Below are 13,747 nucleotides of genomic sequence, written 5' to 3' on the forward strand. Positions count from 1 at the left end.
TGCAATGTAGAAGTACTCTGTTACAAGTAAAAGTCCGATATTCAAAATGTACTTGAGTAAAAGTACAAAAGTATTGGTTTCAAAATGTACTTAAAGTACCAAAAGTTCAAAGAAGTTCAAAATGTATAAAAACATCTTTTGAAAATAGCAGATCTACAAGCTCACAATGCGTCGCATCGCGACAAATTGTGAGCTTGTAGATCTGCTGTTTTCAAATGGCCGAAATATATGTGTAGGGCTGAAGTGATTAGTTTTGTAATAATAATAATAATCAAATTCTACATTCTAAGTAACTAGTAACTAAAGTTTTCAAATAATTGTAGTGGAGTAAAAGTACAACATTTGCCTCCAATTGTAGTGGAGTAGAAGTAAAATTACAGAAAATTGGAAATACTCCAGTAACGTAAAAAGTACCTCAAAATTGTACTTAAATGCAGTACTTGAGTAAATGTACTTTGTTACTTTACACCACTGGTGTCCCCCATATGATCACCTCATCAACTGGTGTGTGTGAAACAGCAGGCCTGCATGCCGTTAGGAGCTGGGTTTCAGGGAATGCTTCTGCGCGGGTAGCCTGCTTCCTGTCGCAGCCTTCCTCATAGCTCCTCCTCTTCCTCCTCCTCCCATGCGTCCGGCTCCACCCACCTCTCGTTGATGTTCCTCTCTCTTATTGGAACGATTCTCTGACGTCCTGACAGTCTGCTTCTCTCTATTAGCACAGTAAGTAAGTAAGGAGGGTCGGAGAGGCTTGTTGTTGCTTGTCGGTATCAGCCGAGAACGTGGGAGTCTTTTCCCGTTCCCCTGCGGGGTCAATGCTACCCTTAGATGGATTGCTGAGGTGGAGCCTCGAGGCGCAACACGCAACACCTACCATCAGCTCCCAGTACTTATAGCGCTGTGTGTGTGTGTGTGTGTGTGTGTGTGTGTGTGTGTGTGTGTGTGTGTGTGTGTGTGTGTGTGTGTGTGTGTGTGTGTGTGTGTGATTCATACAGTGGTCACGTTTTTTTCCACTGCTGGAACGATGTGATCCTAGTGATATTCATTCAAACAGTGTCAATTGACATGCTGCTGTAGTAATCTGGATATTCCCCACTTTTAGCACTAATCTGATTTCATTTACTGTTACAGTAGTCTCGCGTAGCCAGACAACTATTCCACAATCTCTGAATGCTATATAGAGTCTGGAACTACAACTCCCAAAATCCGAGAGAGGAAACTGGCACTTCCGTTCATGAAAATATCTTTTAAAATATATTTACACTTTACTTTTTAATTTCCATTTCTGCTAAGCAGCAAGCTATGTATACTTAGATGATTTGTATTTATATTAGGATAAATTTGTGCGACTGTAAAGACGAAACGGAAATGGAGAGGAGGCTCCACATCCGGTTTGTATTCTAATCATGATCAGAGCTTCCGAGTCCCAGAGACTGTATGCCGGAAACATTTGAAAATTGTGGGAGGCAACAGTCTGGTAACGCGAGACTACTGTTACAGTTACTGACCTTGCTGGGTGGCTCTCTGGTGCCTCTCGTGGCTGGGTGGAGTACTGTCTCCTGTTGGCTTCAATGGTTGAAGACAGCTAATTAGGAAGGACAGAGAGACACTGTGGTCAGGGCCAGTTCAAGTTACTGCAAATGCATAATCAGTCAGAGACGAAACAAATTATGAGTTGGCACTTGATACTCCCGATTGTAGCAGCATTTCATTACAAGAGAATTCTCTTACAGTTGATTTAATAAGAGAATAAAATGTAGCAAATCAACACATGCAAATGTACTTGGCAAATATCCCAACAACTACTGTTAATGATAATTCATTTGTAAAGATTATTTCCAAACAAGGTCACAAATGCTTTACAGAACAAGGTAAAAATGCTTACCTTGGCAATTTCCGAGAGATATGCTCGCCTTTCATCGTTTGTTTTGTGGAACGCCTGACATTGAAAGAAAAATAAAGTACTGTTTCATTTTTTTTTATTAAAGCAGATACAAATAAGCCATTATCAATGTATGTGCGTACATTGTTGCTGCCAGGCAGAAATGTTGTTCTCCATATTCCAACTTTTTAAAATTTTCACATTTTTCTTTTTATAAATGAATGCCCTACTTCGCCATACAACAGTGTTAGGCAAAAGTAGCGGAAATAACAAACATACAAGCTCACAACCCGTCGCAATGTGACGCATTGTGAGCTTGTAGATCTATTTTTTAAAAGAGGTTAAGTCTATCTGTGGGTTTTATAAATATTTAACGGTTTTGGACATACAAGGTTTCCACAGGACAGCGATGAAATATGAATTACACTCCATTGGTGTTGCACTAACACTAGCACTTACATCTATGCACTTACAGTACTTACTGCATGGCAAGCCGTTTTAACATGTAATCCAACCACCCTCTTATCTGTAATATCCTGTATGTTTTAGAAATCCAAAATCATGTTTCTCAGGAAAGCTATTAAATGTCAAAACGTCTTGCCATAGTATTCTACGTATATCTTCTGCTAAGTGATGCCTCTTAATGGCACAAGAAACCATGATATTCTGCTTATTTATTTTATTTATTTTGAGCTCACACTTCATGTATAAAGTACTGTTTCATTATTTAGTTTGAATTAAAGCAGATACAAATAAGCCATTATCATTATAATTTGATATGCTATTATCTAACCATTTTTCTTTGTTTCTTTCTCTATTCTTATATTTTGTAAATGCAAAATGTTGGGAGCTTGTACGGAAAATAACTACGCCCCCCACACCTGCAAACCTGTGATGCGACAATGAACTTGAAGTGGAGTTGAAGTCGAAATAACCGCAGCAACCAATGTGGTTTTAGACATGCTGTCACCATTCCAGCTGGCCGAGACACACAATGATGTTGCATAACATTACAAGCAAGAAATACAGCAGAATTACAAGCAAAGAAATAGATAAACTTCTGGCTATCAGTGTCCTATACTGTATGCTAGGCCAACAGTACTTAACAGTTAAATGAATCAATGAATGAATCAATCTACCATACATATCCACGTACCGATCTGTCTGTTTATTTATTTTCCCATCTACCGGTATCTGTATCTAAATGTCACAGCCTTCAGAGCAGTGTTGATTTTGACAGCTAATTTTGATTTAGTTTTAGTCATAGTCTTTTGAATAAAATTCCATTTAGTTTTAGTCATATTTTAGTTGTCTGCAATGTTTTAGTTTTAGTTTAGTTTTAGTCGACTAAATATCATAAGATTTTAGTCGACTAAATCTACAGTTGATTTAGTCAACTAAAATGTATTTTGGCTGGCCTTGATGGCGTCGTAATGGCTGATTTTACACTTTTGCATGCTGAAGATGGCCGATCTACAAGCTCACAACGCGTCGCAGCGCAACGCGTTGTGAGCTTGTAGATTTGCTATTTTCAGAGCGCAACACCCGAGCGCAACCAAACATAAAATGAGTTGTCTTTTAGTTCTACTGGATCTCATCTCCACTAGTCCCTCCCTAACATTTTAGTCTAGTTTTTATTTGTTGACGAAATTGTCAATATATTTAGTAATAGTTTGAGTCATCATAGCTTAGTTTTTATTTAGTTTTTATTTAGTTTTCGTCAGTGAAAAAAGGTCATCAGACTGTTGAACAAGGCATGACCAGCGCCTGTCTTCAGGCTGGCCCTGGACTTTTGCTTTTCCTCATGAGTCATGGACTTACAATACCTGTGGATTATACCTGTGAAAGTGACCTTTTTGTGGACTATGTGGTAGAACCTGACACACACTGATACTCGGCACCTTAATCTCGTGTATAACGCACTGATATTCTTCTTGCACCTTAAAGGGATAGTTCACCCCAAAAGGACTTTTTTCTATCGATTAGTCATCCCATGGAGACTTGAATTCATGGATATTTTTTTGTTTTTGTTGCATTCCTAAGTCAATAATTTGATTCCGGTAGGAGACACAAAGAGTCTCCTTTGTGTCTCCTACCAGAACCGCTGCCTACCGGTCCGCTGGTCATCAAATTATTGGCTTAGCAATGCGTCAAAAACAAAACATATCCATGAATTCAAGTCTCTATGGGGTGAATAATCGATAAAAAAAAGTATATTTTTGGGTGAACTATCCTTTTATGTCTATCATGTATATCATGAACAGTATATACCAGAGCTGCTATGCACCTGTCTAAACCTCATGTACCCTTCTTTTTCCCACTTTTTATCTAGAAACAACAAAAACGATGGAGCTTATTGCACAAAAACAAATTTCACTCACAGTTTTACACCTGCAATGTGACAATAAATATTCCGATAATGATCCAGTCTGTGATTAGTTGTCTGTCTGCTTACAGCTCCGCGCAGGGCCGGCTCTAGGCAATTTGGTGCCACCCCCCCCCCCCCCCCATTTAATACTAAGAGCACATCAGTCTCTTTTAAACAGAAAGTAATTCAGAGGACAGGAGCCTATCCTATGTCTGACAGCACCGTGCCACCGTTTTCTGCCACAGCGCCACCTAGAGCCTGCACCCTGCACCCCCCCTAGTGGTGCCCTAGGCAACTGCCTACTCTGCATAATGGGCACGCCGGCCCTGGCTCCGCGTAGCATTAGCCGCGTGTTTCCCGTTTGTGCCGTGTGTTTTGTGATGAGGTTTTGCTTTAATGAGCGAGAGGGATCGTAAAAGGAATACCAACTGCTAATTCTGTGTGAGTAAACCTTGTTTCAACCATAATATCATCACTGAGCAGAACATTAACCCTGCTATCCTAGTTACTTTGGAGCACTTTCGTTGTTTTCTAAGCACTCCGTTTACTTGACCTCTTGCCCTGTTGTTGTCGACTAGAATTCCTTGAAAAGGAGAAAGGCGACCACTCGTCAGTTGAATAGTTCACAGTTCACGTGTATCGGGTTCACGGTTCTGGCAGAAACGGTACCTTTCCTTCCTGTTCGATTCGGAGACGACCGTCCATCAGTTGAGTCTGTAGGTCAGACCTCTCATCAGTCAGGAGCTTTAGTCTCTGTCTCAGTGTGTCCTGAAGAAGACAAAGTTTGCAGCTACTTACCACAATTTACGTCGCACACGTTTACAAGTAATGCTGCAAAAAACTCAACTATGTAACTATATAATATGTTTATGGATAAAATGTTATATTAACCAATCTGTATGTTCGAGCAGTGGTTCTCAAACTTTTCAGGCTGCGACCACCCAAAATAATAATATTTTAACTGGGGAGTAAACGACCTACAGTACACGCTCATCGCTCTAATATTGGCACCGTGAGCTTCTTAGCAAAGTCTACCAACTGGAGTGGCCACTGGTTGGGACCAATGTTGCCAGATTCTGTGAGAGAAACAAGCAACCAGGTCTAGGAAAACCAGCCCAAAAGAAGCGACTATGGGCCACATGAGCACTTTAACATATACATCAGCTATTTGAAAATAGCAGATCTACAAGCTCACAACTTGTAGATCGGCTATTTTCAAATAAAATCTTGCGGGGAAATTATAATAAGCAGATCTGGCAACCCTGGTTGGGACCGTGCATCCCATAGCCTGGGGGAGCATAACCTGGACGCACATGTGCACTAATGGCGAAAACTGCGGCGGTAGAGTTAGACAGAGATTACAAAAAAGGCTAATAAACAGCTTGAATTTGGGAAAAGTGAAAAGAAGGCTTCCTCACGTGTGCATATGCTAATGGTCAATGGCCATGTGCAAGTTCAGAGCAATTGCTTAAGCCACTGAGTAGAACCAAGAGTGTGTGACTAACTGTGACTGACTGTGACTGACATCTGTGACTGAAATTTCCTAAATTATATAGGAAGATATGGATGCATTTTTTCTATTATTTTTTAAACATTACAAAACACAATTAAAAAATCATGCATGAACACAGCAAATAATAAGCATGAAGTATAATAGTAATGAAGTATACAAAGGAAAAGATATACCAACAACTTGGCTTTGAATAAGTTGAGCCTATCAATGAGAAAAAATACTGTACTGTACAACACATGGCTTTATTTATTACATATTGTCTATGAAGAGAGAAAAGCTGTGTTTTTCATCTATGCATAATATGAAAAGGAAGGAAGTAAAAATGTTAACACAATATACAAACAAACACATCATGACTCTGGTGTACTGAGCTGAATGAAGTAAAACAAAAAAAACACTGGCTGAGAATGAGTTGATCTACTGTATTATTCAATGCGTAAAAGAACTGCAAAACACAGTTTCTCCTTAAACCTACAACTTTTTCAAAGGAAGAATCAGAGCATAACAAATGAAGCTGTTGATGTGGGATTAAACAAGAAGTGTTTCCAATTTAACTCCCCTTTCAGGATTCGTTCCTAATATTAGAATTAGAAATGGCGTGCAAATATAATAAGGGTCACCGTAACAATTAGTCTGCCAGGAAATGCCCCCCCCCCCCCCTTCACCAGGGGGGGGGGCATGAATGTTAAATGAAAATGACCATGCCAACTGCAAAAAGCCCCAAAGACACATTGCCAGCACTATTTGACCCCATTGATTCCGAGAGCAGAAGTTGAAGCAGGGGGACTTTATTCGTCAATAAAGATGTGCATGTCAGGCAGTGGTGTAAAGTGACTAAGTACATTTACTCAAGTACTGTACTTAAGTACAATTTTGAGATACTTTAACTTTACTGGAGAATTTCCAATTGTCTAAATACTTTTACTTCTACTCCGCTACATCTCAGAGGCAAATATTATACTTTTACTCCACTACAGTTATTTGAAAACTTAAGTTACTAGTTACTTTGCAGATATAAATTATCACGTTATAAAACATACATTAACCACTTTAGCCCTATTTTAAACCTCGGCTATTTGAAAACAGTAGATATACAAGCTCGCGAAGCGTTGTGAGCTTGAAGATCTGCTATTTTCAAACATTTGAGTACTTTTACTTTTGGTACTTTAAATACATTTTGATACCAATACTTTTGTACTTTTACTCAAGTAATTTTTTTATTCCGGACTTTTACTTGTAACAGAGTACTTCTGCATTGCAGTATTGATACTTTGACTTAAGTAAAACATTTGAGTACTTTTTCCACCACTGCTGCCAGGAACTGTCCGCCCCCCCCCCCTTTTCTCAGACCAGGTGAATTATAAATGACTGAAAATGGCCGTGCCAACAAACAGCCCCAAAGACACGATGCCAGCACTATTTGATCCCACCGAGTAAAAAGGCGATATTTTTAACCACTTCAACGCAATATCGTCTCTGTCGGGTGGAAACCTGTCCAAAACTGTTACTTTTCAGGATTCAAATTCAAAAACAGCAAAAGTAGCAGATCATGCCATCATGCATTTGTGTCAAATGTTTCATATCATTAAAAAAAAACTATTTTGAGATATTTTTGGGGCTTTTCTGCCTTTGATTGAATAGTAGAGATGGACAGCAAATAGGGAGAGACAGACGGGGAGTGACACGCAGCAAAGGTCGTCGGGCTTGGGAATCGAACTCACGACTCACTGTCGGGCTACTTTAGAGCCTTGCTTGTTTCAAGAACCTGGCAACACGAGTTGCCAGGTTCTGGAAAGAAACAAGCATCCAGTGTTAAATCGTTCGGCAGTAGTGCTAGCCTCTCAGACTAGCTACTCTCATGTTTGACTATCATGAGACTCCACAATGACTAGCAGTAGAGAAAAAAACAACTTTGCATCGGTTATAATAGACGAATCTCCCTAACCCACGCGCTCCCATTATGACAACGGAGGGGGTTTAAAAAATGACGACAGGGGAATCGATGGAAAAAAAGAACGCCACTTTTCACGTCAATAGGTGAGTAACGAGACATCAAAGACAACACTTAATTTGTCCGGTATTCTCCTTTAACCACTGGCGCCTCCATATTGGTATAACTCAATATTGGAGCATCTGTTGCTTCAGATTTGCAGACGCACGCACGCACGCACGCACGCACGCACGCACGCACGCACGCACGCACGCACGCACGCACGCACGCACGCACGCACACACACACACACACACACACACACACACACACACACACACACACACACACACACACACACACACACACACACACACACACACACACACACACACACACACACACACACACACACGTTATGACAGATGGATGGATGCAGCTTCTAATAGATGGTGTTCACCCTTAAATATCTCTGGCTCCTTCTGCTGGTATAATAATAATGCACATCTCAAACAGTCTGGGAGTGGATTGTCTGTTAATCTGCTCTTTCTTTTGGAAGATTCTTAGTGCAAAACACATGCAATAAAAACAAACAAATAAGAGAGGAAATGTATTGAATTATGTAGAGCAGCGATTCCCAACCATGTGGGGGCCGGGGCGCCACTGGTTGGGCCGTGAGGATTCTGCAAGCGGGCCCCCAAATATTTGGCAAAACACTTGTAATGTCATGGTATTCTTTCCTTAAAACCTTAAAAAAATGTTTTGTGATACTGATGAATAGGAACTTGAAGCATAGCCTACTATACGGTCCATTGATCCAAGCCGCAACACAAATGATTGATTGATGATCATTTAAAATAAACATGCTCTGAAAATGCACCCTGCCCACCCATGTGACCACGTACTGGTCATGTGACCACGTACTGGTGGTCACATGGGCTGCGAACACTTTCAAGACTTTCAAGAAGTGAAAAAGATCCAGAAGATGTTGGGTACCACTGATGTAGAGTTGGTGATTTAAGCCAGTGGTTCTCAAACTTTTTCGTGCCAAGGACCCCCAAATTGATAGGCATTTGGCTGCGGACCCCCATCTGAAAATGTTTTGTGCCAGGGACCCCTCAGAAGAGAATATTTGTGTCAAAATCATTCAACAATGTTAATGTCAAAATGTTTCAAACATTCTAAAAAATAGCAGATGTACAAGCTGGCAGCGCGGCACGAAGTGACGCGCTGTGAGCTTGTATATCTGCTATTTTTGAATAGCCAACATATTCATTAATTATTAATTAATGGATAAAGGTTAAAATGATTAAGGACCCCACTTTGAGAACCACTGGTGTAATCGATGCACACCGACAAATCAGCCATCGGATTCCATCCCCACAAACACCTTCAGTGAGAGGCAGACAAGTCTCGTCTCGTATCTTATGGTACAAATAAATGTGTTCTTACTTGGAAATGACCAACATTATTCTAAGAACCTCGGCTGTCATCTGTCCTGCTATTTGGTCACAAATACAAAATGCAGACGTTTCGTTTTGCACTAATACTCACCACTGGCATGTCATCATAGGACCGGATAGAGGCCAACCGATCTGCAGAGAAATAGTATGATAATGTCCTCATCACCAAGCTAATGGAAACTACAGTCTTTCTCTTCCTGGACACTGAAATAGGATGTGTGATCCAAGGTATGAGACATAACATAGAGGCAAATACTCAGCATGTCTTGCTGAGAGATGAGAGGATATTGGGTATGGGCATGAATTAATTATTGTTATTTATTTGTAAATGCACGCAGGTATACTAAAAAATATATATATATATATATATATATATATATATATATATTGCCTACACAGACTGTACATGTGAGCTTTGTTATGACGTTTTGCAATAAAAACATTGAATATACATACTGTATTTTCATCACATGCATTTTGTTTTTAAATAAACCTCCTTGCACTCATGCAGGCCTAGGATTTAGAGGTGTGAGGTTTCCCCCTAGTGGTTGTTATAGGTACTTTATCTGAGCTTAGTGATTGTGATTGTTCTACACAGCGATTGTGATTGTTCTACACAGCAACCACCACCTGCTGAATTAATTCTACTGTCGAATTGTCCCATGACCGGTGCATGTGTGTCCATCTAGGATTTTGTTTGTTTGTTCAACTGTAATGTAGCCAAACGTTTTTAATACTAAATGAATAAAAACATAATAAAAACATATTTTTAAAGTGCAGTGAATAATGGCTGAATGAATAATAGGCTACTCGTAGTAGGCCTATATGACAGTAAATCAGGTTTAAAACATAACCTACCCATTGGGTTTCCTCTCAGGTCCTCCAGTCTCTCGTGAACGATGGATATCTGTCTTTCCAGCTGTCCATTTAGCTCTATCTGCGTCTCATACCTGGTCTTCCACTCGTTGCCTGTAATATATAGATATAATTTATATATCCTATAAGAACATAATATAACAGAAAAGTTGTATACAGTTACAGTGAATTCGAACATATGTCTGCGTGTGAATCAATTGGAAATGGTAACAGGAAGAGTGGGCACTAAGGAAGAGTGTGCACCTCCATGTAAAATTGGCTATTTTGTCCAAAATGTTTTTTTTTTAATATTTAGAAAATAATGTTATGTAGCCTTAAGTATATTTGATTAGAATATTATTGAATATTCCACAGTTAAGGTCTAATATTTCTACAAATTGCTACAAAACCTGTATATCCAATCATTTGGGGCTTAGAGGTTGCAGGATAATTGTAGGTCTGATAATGATGTAGCCTACTGTATGTTCATCAAGTCATACATACTTTACATTCAACCATTGTTCTAATGTTTTTTGACATACAAATTCACAGCAGATCAAATACAAAGATGATGATCCCCTCACCTTCTCCATCAACACTGTGCAGTCTGTCCTGCAGCTCACACAGTGTGCTCCTCAAATCAGTGACAGAGTCCTCAAGCATCTCCCTGCAACCAACAACAATTCAATACATATTTGCATTTCACAATAGACCAACTTCTACACGCACGCACGCAGGCAGGCAGGCAGGCAGGCAGGCAGGCGCACTCACTCACTCACTCACTCACAAAGGGTTTTTTATTTGTCACATTAAGTATATGTACTTGATTAACATGCATTCAATAACTGAGTGTTTTTTGTTGATTTTGCCCGTACAATATTTACAAATAACAGTCCTAAAAACTAATGTTATGCAAGTAGTTAGCTTTTAATACCCTAATTCAACACCAGTGAGCACCTCAGTTTCCGTAGTGTAGTGGTTATCACGTTCGCCTAACACGCGAAAGGTCCCCGGTTCGAGACCGGGCGGAAACAGGCTTTTTTTTTGTCTGATGACAATAATAAAAACACCAGTGCAGTTTAGATTAGAAAGAGCATAATTAATTAATATATTATAATTAATACATTTAACTTCGCCCTGTGTTTACATATCAATACAATCATTTCCCTCTATACCAGCAGTTATCAGCCACTAGAGTAGTGTGGTGTTTTTTACCTGCAGAAACACACTGTCCTTTTTTTTTTTTAAACATCCCATCCACCAAAACAAACCAGTGAAAACACCCAAAAAATACAGCGCGATGGCAGAGTGTCTCTGCAGGTAAACACCACCACAAAACATAACACCAAAAACAGCCATTCATATTGTTCAGTTTCTGGGAAACTAAACAAAACAAACAAACAAAACGCTGGACAGCACCCTGGGTTCGATTCCCCGCATGGACACGGAAGACGGACATACTTAACAAGTAGAATTGTTTAAATGAAGTAACCACTGAACTAAACCGCCGCGCGGAGTCCGGTACGGCGGGGACGCTATTGTTAGTTTGTTATCAGAGAGAGAGAGAGAGAGAAAGCGAGCGAGCGAGCGAGCGAGCAGAGCAACAGCGTTGCCATGTCTGCTTGTTATAAGTGACTTTGGGCTTATTTTTTCTGTAAAGTTCTTTGTAAATATTGGTAGATTTGGTTGCGTTTTTTTTAGGGGGGGGCTTGTTTGACGCGCACGAACGAACGCACACACACACACACACACACACACACACACACACACACACACACACACACGTACACGCACACGCACACGCACACACACACACACACACACACACACACACACACACACACACACACACACACACACACACACACACACACACACACACACACACACACACACAGATATAGATACAAACTTACTTCATTTCTCTTTCTTGCTCCAGTTCAGCCTGCAGACGTGCCAGGTCATATTTACTGTAGTCTGCCTCCCCGACCATGATGTTCCTGATGTTAGTCATACTGAGGAAAGGTTTGTTTCCCTGGGTTCCCATGGAGACAGACAGCTGTAGTAGGCTAGTCTCTTGATCCCATTGCTTGAAGTGGAAGGTGCCCCTCCCACCAGTGGTGTAAAGTAACGAATTACATTACTCAAGTACTTAAGTACAATTTTGATGCATTTTTACTTGAGTTTTTCCAATTTCCAATACTTTTACTTCTACTCCACTACATCTCTATAGGTAAATATTGTACTTTTTACTCCACTACAATTATTTGAAAACTTTAGTTACTTTGCAGATTTAAATTACTATATTATAAACAAGACCAGGAGACCTGGTTCTGCCAGACCCAGAATAAGTACTTTATAAGATCAGAGCACTACGTCACGGCTAAGCCGGACTTCACATGACGTGTCATCCTGTGTCTATGCCCATGTATGGACGAAAGGGGGACAACAGATGGACAGACATTTATCCCCATATATGGACGAAATAGGGACAGAGCCTCATGTTGGCCGACCCTCTGGGTCTGGCAACCCTCTGGGTCTGGCAAACACACATTAACCACTTTAGCCCTATTTTATAGATAGGCCTAGACTAATTGAAAGTAGCCGATCTACAAGCTCACAACACATTGCGAACTTCTAGATCAGCTTTTTTCAAACATTCTTGTAAACCACTGCTCTAGTCTAGCCTGATGTCTGGATCGACTGATTGATTGATTGATGTACTTTATTCAGTAAGACATGAGAACAACAGTACATGGAAGTACAGATTCACAATACAAGGTCTACTAAACTGGAAGACTCATAAAGCACTAACTAAGCTTGTTTAAAATGAGATCCCCATGCACACAAATCATGATGATCCAGGTTAGTGATTCTCATGTCAAAGGACCCCTACCCCCCCCCCTCCCTAACATACCGTGTGTTCTCATTAAATTGTATTTTGATGACAATACTTTTGTACTTTTACTCAAGTAACATTTTGAACACAGGCCTTTTACTTGTAACAGAGTATTTTTATGTTGTGGTATTGCTACTTTTACTTAAAGAGGTGGTGCCATGGTTTTGCACTTTTTCTGTTTTTCATGTGTCTATGAGGTTGATAGAACTTCATTAAGCCCCCTGGTGGTGTTTTTATGGTGTTTTATGTCTTCTCTGACTATTTTGAGTTTCTTCCTGCTGAAACCTTAGGGTCAAACGTGCCAATAGAAAAACAGCACTTTAATGACACAGTCAAATGATACCCTCCCCCTCATTATCATAACACAACAGGTGTGGGCATGAGGAGGAGGAGGGACTAGGACAGGTGGGTGGTGCTAAGGTGGTGGAGGAGGTGCTAAGGTGAGAACCAGGTATACTGGAGGCGTGTCCACATGAAAACATAATTTTAACACTTTCTGTACACTTTTTTGAAAAAAATCTTCCTCCTAGTATAACCATAATACCTGATGATTATGTTTTAGGGGGGGGGGAATCACTGAAAACCCTCAATACTTTGTAAACTTGACCTTTGGCTCTGTACTTGGTTGGTCGGCTCTTTTTTTCCCTCTACACCGAACCTCTTCGCGGAAAATAGCCGAACTACAAGCTCACAACGCGTCGAAGACGCGTTGTGAGCTTGTAGATCGGCTTTTCTTGATGATATAGCCGATCTGATTCTGAAAATAGCCGATCTACAAGCTCACAACGCTTGTAGATCGGCTATTTTCTGATAATGTTGCAAGTAAGTAAATGTAAAAAA

General features: G+C 40.2%; 1 protein-coding gene across 1 annotated transcript; it reads right to left on the minus strand.

Moving 5' to 3' along the window:
* Nucleotides 1–534: 534 nt before the first annotated feature.
* Nucleotides 535–12,001, minus strand: ccdc169 (coiled-coil domain containing 169; the record flags this gene model as incomplete). The annotated part of the gene is made up of 8 exons (XM_080435079.1): nucleotides 535–709; nucleotides 1,506–1,582; nucleotides 1,883–1,936; nucleotides 4,917–5,015; nucleotides 9,245–9,285; nucleotides 10,012–10,122; nucleotides 10,593–10,675; nucleotides 11,925–12,001. 8 exons carry the CDS (start codon nucleotides 11,999–12,001, stop codon nucleotides 535–537), a joined length of 717 nt encoding a protein of 238 aa, XP_080291205.1.
* Between the last annotated feature and the right edge of the window lie 1,746 nt (nucleotides 12,002–13,747).

Source organism: Gymnoscopelus braueri (genome assembly GCF_963280865.1).
Source record: "Gymnoscopelus braueri genome assembly, chromosome: 8".
NCBI classification, from domain to species: domain Eukaryota; kingdom Metazoa; phylum Chordata; class Actinopteri; order Myctophiformes; family Myctophidae; genus Gymnoscopelus; species Gymnoscopelus braueri.